The sequence below is a fragment of the Clavelina lepadiformis genome, chromosome 5 (assembly GCF_947623445.1).
Source record: "Clavelina lepadiformis chromosome 5, kaClaLepa1.1, whole genome shotgun sequence".
Classification (NCBI taxonomy): domain Eukaryota; kingdom Metazoa; phylum Chordata; class Ascidiacea; order Aplousobranchia; family Clavelinidae; genus Clavelina; species Clavelina lepadiformis.
The window spans coordinates 3,843,591-3,859,003 of NC_135244.1; the positions used below are offsets into that span (position 1 = coordinate 3,843,591).

General features: G+C 35.2%; 1 protein-coding gene and 2 long non-coding RNA genes across 4 annotated transcripts; 1 reads left to right on the plus strand and 2 right to left on the minus strand.

The window, feature by feature from the left end:
* The first annotated feature begins 78 nt into the window (after positions 1 to 78).
* LOC143459067 (VWFA and cache domain-containing protein 1-like) lies at positions 79 to 8,851 on the plus strand. Of its 2 annotated transcripts, none has more exons than XM_076956032.1 (24): positions 79 to 293; positions 627 to 689; positions 1,032 to 1,193; positions 1,430 to 1,638; positions 1,904 to 2,063; positions 2,183 to 2,330; positions 2,504 to 2,587; positions 2,691 to 2,825; positions 3,127 to 3,191; positions 3,346 to 3,484; positions 3,786 to 3,935; positions 4,229 to 4,346; positions 4,447 to 4,558; positions 4,713 to 4,878; positions 5,101 to 5,237; positions 5,557 to 5,738; positions 5,921 to 6,031; positions 6,173 to 6,301; positions 6,506 to 6,695; positions 6,837 to 7,016; positions 7,187 to 7,293; positions 7,491 to 7,609; positions 7,716 to 7,834; positions 8,149 to 8,851. In XM_076956032.1, exons 1-24 carry the CDS (start codon positions 153 to 155, stop codon positions 8,350 to 8,352), a joined length of 3,330 nt encoding a protein of 1,109 aa, XP_076812147.1. In that variant the 5' UTR covers positions 79 to 152; the 3' UTR covers positions 8,353 to 8,851. The 2 variants fall into 2 exon arrangements, with proteins under 2 accessions (XP_076812147.1, XP_076812148.1); XM_076956033.1 differs by having other exon boundaries at positions 7,196 to 7,293.
* Positions 8,852 to 10,106: 1,255 nt separating this feature from the next.
* On the minus strand, positions 10,107 to 11,807 carry LOC143459073 (uncharacterized). Its single transcript, XR_013117738.1, has 3 exons — positions 11,615 to 11,807; positions 11,278 to 11,525; positions 10,107 to 11,169 (listed from the first exon to the last, which is right to left on the minus strand). It is a non-coding gene; the product is annotated as an uncharacterized LOC143459073 (long non-coding RNA).
* Positions 11,808 to 13,129: 1,322 nt separating this feature from the next.
* LOC143459070 (uncharacterized) lies at positions 13,130 to 15,409 on the minus strand. The gene is made up of 2 exons (XR_013117735.1): positions 14,523 to 15,409; positions 13,130 to 13,255 (listed from the first exon to the last, which is right to left on the minus strand). It is a non-coding gene; the product is annotated as an uncharacterized LOC143459070 (long non-coding RNA).
* Between the last annotated feature and the right edge of the window lie 4 nt (positions 15,410 to 15,413).

Here is a 15,413-nt window from a genome sequence, read left to right on the forward strand (position 1 = left end):
TGGACTTTTAGATAAAGTTGCACTTGGTGCCGTGAGCAACTGACTTTTGAAATGTGGGTTAAAACGTATACTAATGTCTTTGAAATGGATGTTCCAGAAATGTTTTAATTTTAAGACATCATTTTAGAACATAAAACTGCTTATAAGCTACCATGAAGTTTTCCTGTTGTTATCTTGGCATATTTCTTGCCTCATTTTGTCTTGGCGTTGTAAAGAGTCAATATGACTCTGAAGGGTTATCAAGAAAAATAAAGGAATTAGTGGAAGACTTTCTGGGACAAAATTCTATGCAGGTAATCTATGTTGACAAATACCTAATTGAAACATTTTTGCTCTACCTGGAGTTTAACTGGCCTTCACATATGAGCTTTAGCCTGTATATTGACATATGTTTATAAGCGGACTAATTTGTAATAAATTAAACTCAGAAAGCTTCAAAAAGAAGTGGCGTGACATTTATTTCGAAACTTCGTATTTTACGTCACTTAATAAACTGTCAAAACGCTGGTGGATAAACACGTGACAAATAAGAGCACGACTTAGTCATAAGATCGATTTTCAGCGCCTTAAGTGATTTTGCTTCCTTATACTACAGCAATGTGAACCCAAAACTTTCGTTTTTTCAGAAACATCTTGATCAACTGAGCTATTCCGAACAAATTCTTGTGGGAAATACCGTGCTTGAGCAGGTAGGAACAAAACGCTTTTCCGAAAGCAATTATTACATCACGTACCTGCCAGTACGCGTATGATTAATAAGTGTGATATCAAGTGTTACTTACCGGAAAGCTTATTGTCATATTAGAATATTCAAAACCTAAAAAGTTATAGCAATGTTTGAAGAATTGTGAGGAATGCATCCTTACTGTAATTGCTTATTAAAATGGTTCAACCTTAAACGGTTGTACAGTCCTCCGTAGTTGTTTTGTATAGAACGTCGAACAGAAGACGCATTACTCGAACTGTAATTGTACCATTATTAATTTCCTTTATATTGAAAAAGTTTTTTAAACTGTTTTCTTCTTACCTAGTTAGTGAACAACCTTCAAAACAAATTTCAAAAGAGGATATTGACAGTCCAACAGCTTCAACAAGCCGTAGAAAGAGCTTATTCCGGCATCACATCGACATCATATGAATGCTGTAAATTTCCCACTTCGCAAACTGAATATGATCTTCGCTTTAAAAATAAGGTTTGTCAAGTTATCAAAATTGCTTTATCACATTCCAGTCATTTCATCACCGTGTTACTTTTCAGTCCTGTGCTCAGAAACTTAGCACGTAGTAAAATAAATCCTACTGTATTAATAAGCTATAATATAGTTATAATAACTATAAAGCGTTCTTACAATGGCGACAACATGTACTATATTTTCGTACCCCCAACTTTTAAGCACTTATTTACATTATATCGTATGATAACGTCCAGGTCGCAGTCAATCAAGTTTGCGAGCAAATATCGCCTGAAGCCGAGAGTTCTCTTGTCCGCCTCCGTCCTTCCTTTGTGGAATCATGCGCCCAAAACTTGATTGAACTTCCTTCGTTGAAGTGGCAATATTTTGGAAGCGAGCAAGGAGTGACGACCAGATTCCCAGCTTTAATATCAGATTCCTGTGATGACTACGACAACCGATTTAGGTGAAACGCCTGATCATCCTATAATATGGTGCTTTTACATTGGCTGATTCTGTTATATACAGGTATTCCCAAGCGAATTAAAATGTTTTCGGGAATACAGCTGTATGATTAATGTATAACTATGACAACCGCTTCAGGTAAATTCTTTTGTAAAATTTTTATAAACTATAGTACCAACATTGATTGTTCACCCGATCTGTCGAATTTCGCACAATTGTGTTGCTTTTGCTTTATTCTTGATCTGTTTAATTCTGTTTTTATTTAGACCTTGGTACGTCCAAGCAAACGTTCCTGTCCCAAAGGAAGTGGTGGTTGTGATTGACAGGAGTGGATCCATGGGACGAAGACACGGCAGCGTAACTTTGATGGAATTGGCGAAAAGTGCGGCAAAGACTGTTATTAGCACCTTGAACCCTTTCGACAAGGTAAGGTGACAGCAGTTTAAGCTTTGTAAACAAACAACGTATTTATTTGACATAGATATTTCACCAGTCACCTTGTATTTTTTTTTCAAAGCAAAATGCTAATAATGTTTGCCTTTCAGTTTACAGTTGTCGCATTCAGCACCAATGCCCTGCCAACGGACGTTGGTGACACAGCAAACGACGATTGCTTCTCCAGCACTTTAGCATTCGCTACCCCGGGAAATATCAAAAAGGTTTCGGGCTTTATTGATTCTCTCATTGCAGACGGTAACATGCTAGAAGTCGATATTAATCTTCGTACATAAAAATGCATAACCTATTGTAATAGTACATCATAGGCTAAAATTCTTTTGAAAATGGCAGGGTTTATATTTCACGACAAAATTCACATTCATCGTTCTATTTTAACAACGCCTCGATTATATTGAATATTTTTACAGGATCGACATACTATGCAAAAGCGTTGGACAAGGCCTTCAATTTCTTTTCAACCGACGTTGAAAGTAGAAATAGCACCAAGCTAGGTTTGAAATTAGCTTTATCAACATCAACCTTTTATAATCCTAACCTGTTGAACTTCTTTTGCACAAATGAGGTGCAATTGTTTCACTTATTCCTTGTTGTTAGATCGTGTCATTCTATTCATGTCTGATGGTGAACCCAGTGAGCCTTCTACATCCACGATCTTAGACACCCTTAGATCGCGAAATGCGGAAGTGAATAACTCTGTCGTCATTCTGACGTACGGTCTTGGAAGCTCAGGTTGGTTAAAGTTTATTCACAAAAGCAAAACGCATAACATTGTGTTAGTCGATATAATTGAAAATGGGTTTTGCCTTTGCAATTTTGCAACGAAATATTTTTATGATTTGTTTAAATAATTTGGCTGCTTTCCAGGTTGCTTTTGATTGCGAAGAAAAGAAAATAAATAAATTGTATTTAGATTTTTTTGTTAGAGATGAATTATAATGCAGTGATAGGAAATTGAAATTTTACGACCTTTACAATTTTACTAAGTTCTACCAAACATTTTAAGTGGTTTATATTTTATATATATGTATAGATTTTGATGTGCTTAAAGACATGGCTACGGCGACATCTTCAGTCATAGATGAATCGGACATTAGGGTAAGACAATATTTCTGTGTTCACATAACAGAATTCATCTTTTGGCATTTTTTGACATGTTTATACAATTTGCCAACATATAACTTATTAATTATAAAAAGTACAATATTCATTGACTATGCAAGACTATAAATGTTTTTTGTTTACATTTCAGCCTGGCGTCTTTACTAAAGTGGACGACCCGGACTTGCTACGTAGCCAGATGGCAAGTTATTACAATTTTTTCAAAGTCGATGACGAGCTTGCGTCTGATCCGGTTTGGACGGTGCCATACTTGGATGCTTGGGGTTTGGGTAAGGCTTGCTTTGCAAGTTGTTTGAACGCCGAGTATTTTCTATAATCAAAAATTGCATCATAATGAAATTTCTATAATATTCTGCATGCGGAGTTTTGAAAGTAGAACTTCCCAAACAAATACATTTTTGAATTCGTAAAAGAAATTAATTTCAGAGCTAAAAATCCACCTGTTTTCATTTTGATGACAGAAAAAAAGCACTACTATAAAACATAAATATTAATGGTATAATTATAATTATAATTTATACATAATTATATATAATTATATCACTTTATACATAACTGTAAATTTTTCAGGTGTAATGATCACAGCCAGCTTACCTGTCTACGTCAGAGGCAATTTGATTGGTGTCGCTGCCGTTGACGTCACAATTGAAGAGCTTTTTGCTGAAACGACTAACATTGTACCAGGGGAACTTTCATATTCTTTTGTTGTCAACGAAGCAGGTCAGTTAAAAATAAGTTCTTGATTAAGCTGAGCACCGATGAAAATTGTAATTAAATGTAATTAAAAGTGTATTAATACATCTATAGTTTACGATGTCTGTATTTTATTAATCTACTGTGCAGGGTTTTTATATTGTAATTTTTTCTAAATTTGTAAGTTTGATTTGTATCGTACGGTAACTATTACAAAATTCTATTCAAACATCCTGGTTAGTTGCAAAAAATCTTATATTAAGTTAACTAATGTTTTATATTTTTTTGCTTTAAAACTATTCGTTTATATCTAATAACAGGACTGATGATTGATCATCCTCTTTTTCCACAAATCGGCATCAGCGAACCACTCTTCGCACGTGCAACCGCTTTCGAACGAGATCCGGACTTCGTCGAGATCTTCGAGTCTATGAAGAGGTATAGCAAACATATATCTCCTTGTGAATGTATTATTGTATACGGTACTTTAGTATTGGACTGTATTTCTTGATTTATAACATTTCATGATTTCATTAAGAGGAGGAAGCGGAGAAAAAACGTTTTATTCCACCAAAGTTCTTTCTGGAGGTGACGGTAGGAGATATGGAGCGAAAGAGATACAAGTTCGGTCAACCTATTTCTGGAAGAAGGTTGGAACGTTTGAAATATTATTCTATGTTAGATGTTAAGTTATATGTAAGCCTGAAATAAAATTGTTACGTCAGTACGTTTGTGTGTTGTTTTAGTATTGTATATAGCACAATCTTATATGAAATAAATTTATAACTAATCGTTTTTTAACAGATTCCAGGGACGGACTTTTCAGTTTGTCTTGTTCTTGCAAATGAAGATATTCAGTCAGTTTTGGCGCCTCAAGGTTCTGTTCCACGTGGTTCCTTTTTGTATCATCGCTTGGACCTTGTTCCACCAAATACCGCGTGTCGACACTTGAACAATTACTGCTCAATGGGTAAAAATTAGTGACTTTAACATGGAAGGTGTTCAACAAAACATTGTAACGAAACTTCAACTCAAGCTTAAAAACAAATTTCTGTAAATATCAAAATAAAACATTATCAATCATTTCACATTCAATGTGTGACAATTGCTGACGAGCGTGTTGCGAGAGGAAATTAATTCGATTTGAAATGAATTATTTTAGTTTAATCTTATTTCAAACTTTTATTCCTAGATCAAAGTTCAGTTTTTCTGGCTTCCCGTTCATATGAAGATCCAGAATATTATTTGTCCCGAGTCTTTACTGCTGCAGATGTTAGTAGAATCAAAGACTACGTGGAAGGAAGTACAACTATCAGTCAAGGTTTGAAGGTAACCATGGAAAAGGATTTGATGAACTTGAGAAAGTTCTAAATCATTCTGTATTTTCATTATTGGAGCGTCCATTAGAACAAGAAAAGCAACCTAAGTTTTCTCCATTAAGTAATAGGCTACTGGACACCTTTGTCTGAGTTTGACGTTTACCAAAAAATCACATTTAAAAACCCACTCTATGTGTTTCTGTTAATCTCTTGTGGGAACCCAAATTTTAATTAAACATACAAATTTCTACTTATTTCAATTTCTATTAAATTTTACGTAGAAAATATGGTTGTGACTTTGTATTTACAATATCCATACGATTTCATAGGTTGGGATAAAAGACGAAGTGGTGGCGACATCTTACGCCGAGAGGTGGTGGACGGAACTCCATGAGAATCCGGACATAGAAGAGGAAGTAGTCTGGCGATACATCGGAACAAAGCATGGAGTTTTTAGACATTTTCCAGGCACCCGGTATCCTGATGATTATGATCCCGTGCTTAGACCATGGTAATTTTTTCGTTTTCCTGTTTTCCAAAATGATATACTAGAGCGCATATCTATTCATGTCTTTAGTAATGTAGGCTATATAAAATTTTCTGATAATAACAAACTCGTTTTCGCATTTCGTTTTTGTTACCATAACGCGATAGAGTCTTAAGTGAATGCACTCAAGATCTCGAGTGTTTCAGGTATGAACACGCATTGGCAAATCGCGGAAACAACGTACTCACTTTGCCCTACAAAGATGCTGCCAGTGGTGCGACTATTATCACACTGAGTAGAGTTCTTTTTGAAGGAAAGTAAGCGAATATTAAGGTGTATGTAGATCATTTCTAGTTTTCCCGCTCAAGCTTTAAACACGTAACTGTTATAGAGTTTGGCGTGAATCCTTTTAATTTAATTTTTAATCGGATAAAAGTGTATTTAAAACAATTTTTTAGGTTTGGTGGCCTTCATGACGTCATCAATGACGAGGTTGTAGCGGTGATGGGAGTCGATATTTTGTTGTCTTATTTTCAAACTGTTCTTGCCGAATTCTTTCCAGATTGTATAAATGACGACTCGACAAGGTTTGTCTTTTTACATTTTAACATGACTCTGTGTACTGTTATATTCAGCTGTATACAACTGGGATACCAGTGTTTGCGTAGTAGGCTAGTAAATAAAGTGTCAGTGTAAACGACGAGGTGATATGAGAATGAATACAAACATTATTCTTGTTTTTTTCGAAATATTTTGACGAGTTCAATTTTTCAGTCAAAATATAATTCCAGGTGTGTACTAATGGACAAAGCAGGATTCGTGATATTTGCTAAGGAATATCTTGAGTCGTCGTCAGTACGGACCAACCAGCATTTGACCGAGGTAGACTCGAACATCGCAAATCTTCTCATACGGGACGGAATTTTGAATCCTACCAGTTGTTCGAATGTTGAGGCTAGTTTATTGCAAAGGACATACAACGTAAGTTGAATATTGCTAAGTTTGACTTACAGCTTAGAGCCATTTTTCAACAAGAATTCTATCTATGCTTGACAAGTTTGGTCACTGTTTTCAGATAAATGTTATTTACTGTTGTAATATTTTATGGTGGCGTGTTATTAGGTGTCGTACAGTGGTTCATACAGCGTAACGGTCAACTTTGGTTCAAATTGTGAAACCATTCGTGTCATTCCCATCGAACAGACGAACACCTACATGGTCATAAAAGGTCCCAGGACAAGTGGTGGTTCATGTTCTTTTTATCGCCCTTCTAAGTGCACTTGCGGTTCCGGCATAGGAACGGTAAGATTACTATCAACACAGATCACATGATGCAGATTTTTAGGTGGAAAATAACATGAAAAAATCTTGCGTGTTTTGTCACCTTCTGAGAAGTTGTTATTCATGCTGCAAGCTTCATCAAGTACTAATGTGATAAGCATATGTTTATAAGTCCTTAATTTTAATGATAGTACGATCAGGTTTGTGAAACAACTTGGTCGGGTTACGCCTGCGAATGTCCTTGCCAAAGTCCTGACCCACAATACCATCCTTGTACAAACGAATATGACTTTTCCAGGTATATTTTTCAAAGAACTTAAAACGACCGTTGTTAGTCTGAATCACTGCCAAAGTGTGATGTTTATGGATTGTTTATTTTTATCAACATTAAATATTGCGCCTTTTTGTATTTGATTTTTTTATCGTAATTCCGCGCTTAAACTGTAGCTTGTACACTACAAAACGAACCAGCTGATTTTTGAAATTTTATTTAAGTTCCCGAGTTCCGTTGTGTTCTCCGGAAAACAAGGAATTGACATCAGTGGCTGCAACAAACACAGATCTCTCGTCTCTCCCGATATGTTATAAGATTGCATTTACGTTTGATCCAACAGGTCACTATAGCACATGTTCCTTTTAAATTTATATACATACATATAGCGGTGATTTGTTGGGATTTAAAATTTTCAAACTTAACTGAAAAATGTTCAAACGAAATAGATTCCGGTCAGTCACAAGGCCTGGGCCTTGGAGCTATCGTTGGAATAGTTGTTGGAGTTGTTGCTGTGGTTATTGTCGGAATCATCATCGCCATCAAAGCTAAGAAATCAAAACCACCGGTAAGTATTTTAACGCATAATAGAAATTACTTTTAATTTAAAAGTCTAAGTGCTGTGGGGCTTTATCTATTTCATTGAAGGTTCAAGTAATTGGTATGGTTGTGAAAAGAATTGTTTTCATAAGATCGTATATCTGTTCTAAACAACACGTCATTTCATCAAGTGGTTTAAATTTGTACCTCACAGTTGCTTTAAATTGCATCATCTTAAAACGAAATGTTGAACGTATGTAGTGTGCATGGAACTGCATAATAGTTCATTAAAAGCAATGCTAAAATATGCTGTATTTCATGTTTCTCCATTTTATCATGTAGAGAAATACCAGACGGACATCTCAACCGTCAGCACCACCTGCGTATCCGGCCCAGCCGGCCCAACCAGCGACAAACCCGGCATACTTCGCGGCAGAAGAGCCTTCGGCAATTTACGTGAACACAGTGGAAAAAGGCGCTTATCCTGCAAATAATTTTCCTCCTTCATATGAAGAGTCTTCGCGGGTTAATTACCAAAAATATTAAGTGTGTCTTCAGTCAAATCCAGTGTTTTTATTTCATCTGCATCTTTTTTTTCATTGTTTTGCATTTAGCGACTGGCGAGTTGCATAAGTTTTATTTTTCGCTACAATACTGTATTTGTGCGCTGTTTTTTTACTTATTGAATAGGCCTATGGCTTATATTAATTATTAAGTTCGTTTTTGCTTTTGATTTTTTCTGGTATCTTGTAATGGGTGTCGTTCGTATTTGACTTTCATATCATATTGGCCAGATTTTAATAACTTTTCAACACTTCGTCAACATAACTTAAAAAATTAAAAATCTATTAAATACTTTGCAACTTACTTGCATAAAAATGAAAAAGAAACATTTTTTATGTATTTCAAGTCATTCTGACCAACGAGCTCTACAAGCTTATCGCGGATGTAAAGACCGCTGTACGGTGTTCACGGCAAAACGTAGTTGCTCTCTCTATGAAAGCTATTTTACAGTAGGTCTCAATAAATGCAATTTTACAATAGGTTCATTGATTCGTTTGCAATTTTGAAAGTCCTGCTGAATGACGCCTCCTGATAAGCCTATCAGCATTACTTTAAGTTGTTGCATTTATAATCACTAATATTGTTGCGGGTAGTCGACAGAATGTCCACATTTGACTAAACTTTGTAGTTACAGATTTCCGATCCTCCGGTCTACAATATACATTTAATGTCTCTATAGAAACACTTTGGAGGTTTTGCAGGTTCGAATCCTGCTAATGTTATATAATTTTATTTTGTTCAAACTTACTTTTGAGGTAAATTAGTCATGAGAGGCCTTAGTGTGCTGTACAAAAAATGCTTTAAATATCTCACAGCGCTATAAATCTAAGTTTTTCAACATTTTCGATTTGGGGAAATGCTCAAATTTAGAGATCTTTAAGTGAAAATTTTGGAACTCATGAGCGGGATCAGAAAGGTAATATTTTCAAAAATTTTTGCAAATTTTCTTTTGGTTGATACAGAATGGGATTAGTCTATTTAACTTGAACGTTTTAAACATGACCTAAATATGAAGAACTCTGCTTAGGCTACAGGTATTCAGCAGGCTTTTCAAGATTGCCAATAGCTGAACGCCAGTGCTTTTATAGAGAAAGCACCTATATTTTCCGTATATTTGAGAAAAATGATAAAAAGTTACAGTCTCTCTGCCCGCCATGAAAATTATAGCTCGTTGGTCAAAATAATATGAAATGTAAGTTATATAAATTTTATTAACTTATTTCAATTTCTATAAACGTGTTCTTTTGGTTTTATACAAATTAGTTGAAATTTATTTGATTCGTTTATTGTTTTTTAATTTCGTCTAAATTTCTTCACGTAAGTGATTTTTATTTAAGTTAAGTTATTTTTAAGTTATCTTTATTTCAATTAACACGATATACTGTCTTTAAACAAGCGTATTTATCTAGAAATTGTTTAGAAGTTTTTTATATCCGTTACAATTCTAATGGTTGCTATTTGAAAATGGTATGTTTAGGTATAAAATTAACACAAATTAAGAATATTGACATACACATTTTTTATCTAAAACTAACCAACTTTGTTTCTGTCGCCCAAGTTTGCTATATTAAAACTCTTGATAAAGAATAAGCAATTCATTTTATCTTAGGATATGTTCTAAAGATCTTCGACAAACCAACTTTTGTGGTTTTAATTTGGAATCTACCCATCGCACCATGCACTTCATTATGGATATATGAAAAAAATGATTTTCTTGAGAAAGTGAGACAAGCATTTTAACCAAAATATAGGTTTCAATGGAGTTAAAGAATTGTGGGGGCAGACTTTAATTGCAAAACTTAATGCTTTAGATCTAAAATCTAGTTTCTTCGGAAGACGTTGAAGGTACGTGAAAATAATTGTTTTTTTGTAATATTGAATATTTTAATATGTCTATTTTACATTCTATATCGCGTAAGTTTTTTTAACAGATGTAGAACCTTGGTTTCAGACGTATTACCCAATTTATAGCAATAGATAAAATAAAATGACGTCTTACATACAGTCAATGATTCTGGATAAAAGAGTAAGGAGAGATGGAAGAAAACATTAAAAGGAATAGACTTCATTCGTTAGTTTATTCCGAAATACAGGAGTGGTCCACGTTGATCTCACGGCAGCATATAACATCGTCTGACTCCATAGGTTGCGCACGGTACCCGATCGTCACCTTCTACGGTTCATGGCAAACATTCTATTCAATCGCACCTTTCTACTTAAAACTAATGACGGGCGATGCAGCCATAGTCGTCGTCATAGGAATGTGTGCCTTCGGGTTCCACCGTTTCACCGATGCTCTTCAACATTTATATTGGTGATTTACCCAACGCAGATGATTTGAACCTGCTTAGTGCGGTTGCCAATTTGACAACCATAGAAAAAGAACTATATCAAAGGACATGTTAATTAATTATCTGTGATTAGTTACACAAGTGCAAATGAAGACGGAAATTGAGCGCAGCAAAAACCACCTCAACCGCTTTTCACCTCAACAACAAGAAGGCTAAGTTAAGCGCGAGTTAAACTTTAGCCTAAACGAAAAAACTTTCCCATGCGCTTTACACCCAAAATATCTTTGTGCTAAACTTGACCGCCAATTGGCATTTAAACAGCATCTACTGGACGCCACCAGCAAGTTGTCTGCTTGTGACAATCTTCTTAAATGTCTAGCAGGTACCTTTTGGTGGGCCAAAGCTATCACCTAGGTCGCTGCAGCGATGACGTTTGGTTACTGCGATGCTGAGTACACCTCCACAGGATTGTGCAGAAGCGCACACAAGAAAAACGCTGGATGCGGCCCTGAATGACATTCTACGAATCATTACTGGGTAAAAGTGACCTACGTCAACGAGCTTCGTGCCATTGCTTGTGGAATTCTTCCCACTAACATTAAAAAAAACAGGTTACCTACAGGATCTCCTGCCAAGCTCAGAATGATATCAACCATAGCCTCCACGGAGTCGTCATCAGGCAACACACAAGCTCTCTACGCCTCATCGCTCGCCGACTATTCTCCCGTCACAGAAATGTCTTGCAGAATACCGGCTTCAACATCAACTTGGCATGACAAGACGAATGGAAATATGTTGTATGTTTTCCTTTTTTTGTGGAATCAGCCATCGCAGCACCCAAATTGTCAGAGTTTCCCACAGGTCCTGAGTAACAATTAAACTGCCTTAAGATCGGGGTTGGTCGCTTTAATGACTGTATGTATTGCTGGGAACTTTTTCCATCAACCTACTACCTGTGTCGTGCCTTTTTGCAGACTGCAGTTGATATAATTGACATAAAATATTCTGCGTAAACTATATACTATTTACAGCCAATCTGCTTGCCAGTCTTTCATGGATGCCAACAATAAATATCTCAGAAAATAGAAGTATATTCTTGTAGCCCGAGGCTAACATCATTTCCCACAAGTGGACTTAATTTCAATTTATCTACAGCGCTCGGTCGTCTACAACACAAAAAACGTTCAGAGTTTGTCCAAGCAATTTTAAGCTAGATATTTTCTGTGATTGACAACTTTGAAAAGGTTTAACTTTTTAAACTAAAAGGGTAGTCAGGTTTAAGGTTTTATGTTTGAACCGCATGCAGTAAATAGAAAAAAAAGTGGCTTTATTCTGTGATTTAGTGGACGACATCAGTTACTTATACTTTCTGTCATCTTGCTGTAGTATAGAATGAGTTAAGTATTTATGCAGACTTAAAAGATCAGATCTTTTTAACTGACACTATATAGGCCTAGCAGGGGTGGGCAAACTTGTTCAATGAAAGAGTCACTTGCGGAAAAATATGAACACCAGCGAGCCGCAAAATCAGTAATGATTGTCAATTTGGTTGATATATTATTAGTAGTCATTTTGGGATATTACTTTTTAGCTAGAAGACCCATAAAAACATGTCAGCGAGGCGCACTTTAACAGCCTTTGCCATAGAGTATAGAATCTATACCTGAAAACAATGTCGGATTCTATGTCCAGTGTTACGTCATAAACAAAATGCTGGCCTAAATAAGCAAAACAATAGACAGAAACGTTCATAAACGGTACTCTTGGTAGCCTTTACAATTTTTTTGGAATTTTACGGTTCGACCAGAAGTTCAGAGTTTACGGTTCAGAGTTTGTCCAAGCAATTTTAAGCTAGATATTTTCTGTGATTGACAACTTTGAAAAGGTTTAACTTTTTAAACTAAAAGGGTAGTCAGGTTTAAGGTTTTATGTTTGAACCGCATGCAGTAAATAGAAAAAAAAGTGGCTTTATTCTGTGATTTAGTGGACGACATCAGTTACTTATACTTTCTGTCATCTTGCTGTAGTATAGAATGAGTTAAGTATTTATGCAGACTTAAAAGATCAGATCTTTTTAACTGACACTATGTAGCCTAGTAGGCTCCAATGTCCACAACTGAAGGAAAATTACAACAAATTTCCTGTATTCACACAAATTTCCTAGTTTCCCTTGTTGTGATTTATGTGAATAGCTTTGTGTTGTATTTTTATGTATGTATGTGAATAGCTCTGTGTTATATGTTATATTACTTAAGGGATGATGTAAGCGAGTAGGAATTTTATGACAAAGTTGCTGTTTCAAAACAGGCTTTAACGGTTTAACCAAGTCTATAAATAACAGAAACATGAATTTGTAAACATATATATCACGAGAGTTTATACGTAGCACGTAGCAGCCATTGTACAATTTATACTGCCTCAGCTATTAAGTGACGTATACTGGATATGACTAAGCGTAAATCAAACAGTTAGAAACCGGACTTGTTATTGTTAGCGTGACAAATAAAACGCTTCAAAACTTGAATATTTTCGAAAATCTGTTTTGAGTATCTTCTTTCGGATGTCGCTATTTCATCGTATGCAGGTCACGCAGCCTGTTGTTAAAGATAGACGGTCAGGTAAGGAGAATGGCAATTGGCCATGCAATAAGTTGATTTTAGCTATTTAAGGTTTTCTTAGAGTTAGATTTAGATTGCTATGTTATAACATTTAAGTTAGATTAACGAGAAACTGTGAAAAATAACTCTGAACCCACGATATTTTCTGGTAAAATAGTGGCAGGCAGTGTTCCCTCTAAGGTGCGCAACTGAGCAAATGCGCAGTACCACCAGACTATTTGCGCAGTAAAATCTCATTCTTGCGCACTTGCAATTTCCAAATTTAAAAGTAAAATTATTTTCAACAGTATTTTTGGACAGAACGCTTCTGCGCTTATCGCATTTATACCGTGTGCTGATGCACATGAGCATACTTTGCTTCACAAACACTCCACACTCGTGGATGCAACTAACTTTATTCCTTAGCTTGCAAAAGATTTTTATTTTCCAGTTTCGACTCTGAAGACTGGTTTTACTATTTACAGTAATTACATTTTCTAAACTGAGCGAATATTTATCCAAGTTAAATACAGACCTACCAGTGGGATGTCTATTCAAGGAAACGAAGCTAAAAAAAGGAAGACTGAATTTAGAGAGGAATGGTTAAATACAGCAGTATATAGCTGAGTGTGTGACACTAAATTACAATGATGATACCGGAAATCAAGTTGATAATTCACAAAGTTGGTAATTCATTTTAACTCAGCATTAAAATGCTCATGCTCACTAAATCAAATATTTGCTCAGCGTAAAATTTTCTTAGAGGGAACACTGGTGGCAGGCTTTTCCATTTGCCTAAATGTGGCGAAACGTTTCCTTGAATTACGTTGTTTTAAAGTTTTGCTTTTGGAAAAGTCTTTTTAAATGAAACTTTTGATGCGTCATCGTAATTATTAACAAACGTTTAGAAAAGCGTAATATTTGCAGTAGCTGACTATAAACACTATAGTAATTTTTTTTGAACTGAAATGTTTTGTAAATGGTTAACAAAGTCAGATCATGCCAAGCGAAAGCTTTATTTCAAAAGCATATAATTTATGTCATATAAATGCTGTTATTATACGAACGTTTGCTCTCAGCAAATAAAATTAATTGTTTAAAATTTTAAGAGATAGCTCATAGTACACCATTGTCAACTTTAACAGTCTTTCTTCCATTATGGCAAAGCTCGCAGTAGCATGTTCGGCAAAGTTTCAAGCAAACTTCTTGGGAAAATTTCGCATTTAGCAAAAAACATTTTTACCGTTTATAGATATTGCATTACCTCCAAGGCTTAACTTTTTTCTTGTTGCTTTTCTTGCTAATACTTTCCTTACTTCACTGGGAAAACAATACCTTTTAATTTTTTGGTTTCAAACGTAATTATATGTATGTAATTATATGTAATTATATACATGTATATATATAATTATAATAAATTATTATAAATCATGTAAATTGCTATTTTAAAACCGTCATTGTATTGCGTCATAATCACCAGAAAGGTTCGTTAATGTTGTTGAAAATGTACACTTGCCATATATGATTGAAGCACGATACTATAGATATAAAGTACAAGGAAATAAAAATCTTGTGAAAACACAATTTCAAAACAATGGTTAACAAGCAACCTGCAGCAAGGGTTTACTCTGCCATAGACTTGGGTATTAAATAGTTGTTTGTTCGTTGATGATTTTTGTACATGTCAGCTGCATCTTGGCTGCCAGCGTTGAAGTCTTGCCCTGCAGTTCTGTTGTTATGTCGCCGATGAAGGGTTTCGAAACTTCCTTCCTCTCATGAAAATATTTGGTAAATTTCCACTTGACTAACTATGCGTTGTTGTTTTCGTTTTAAAAATATCTGTATGCTGATTCATACGTCATTACGCTACAATAAAACGTACAGGAAGCGTGATGTTACCAGTGTGCTATGACGTATTTACGTGCCGGACATTATGTACAAAAGTAATGCCACTTTTGTTAAACATTCCGTTGTCAGTTTACTTTCAGACGAGCATTAGCCAAAAATTGGTTATACTGTAGCATTGCGTGAAGTGGTTGACTGCGTTTTTGAAAGCAAGAAAACTAATAGGGCGGTATAAAGGTTAAAATTATACAGTAAGGCATAATTATTTCTAGTGAAGAAAATATTTTGTATAGATTTACTTTTAATCTAA

Excerpts from the sequence above, each read along its gene's own strand:
- LOC143459067 (XM_076956032.1), top strand. The coding sequence starts at position 153 with ATGAAGTTTTCCTGTTGTTATCTTGGCATATTTCTTGCCTCATTTTGT. Across the intron at positions 294-626 it reads TGGGACAAAATTCTATGCAG|AAACATCTTGATCAACTGAG; the intron begins GTAATCTATGTT and ends TCGTTTTTTCAG. Across the intron at positions 6,032-6,172 it reads AGAGTTCTTTTTGAAGGAAA|GTTTGGTGGCCTTCATGACG; the intron begins GTAAGCGAATAT and ends ACAATTTTTTAG.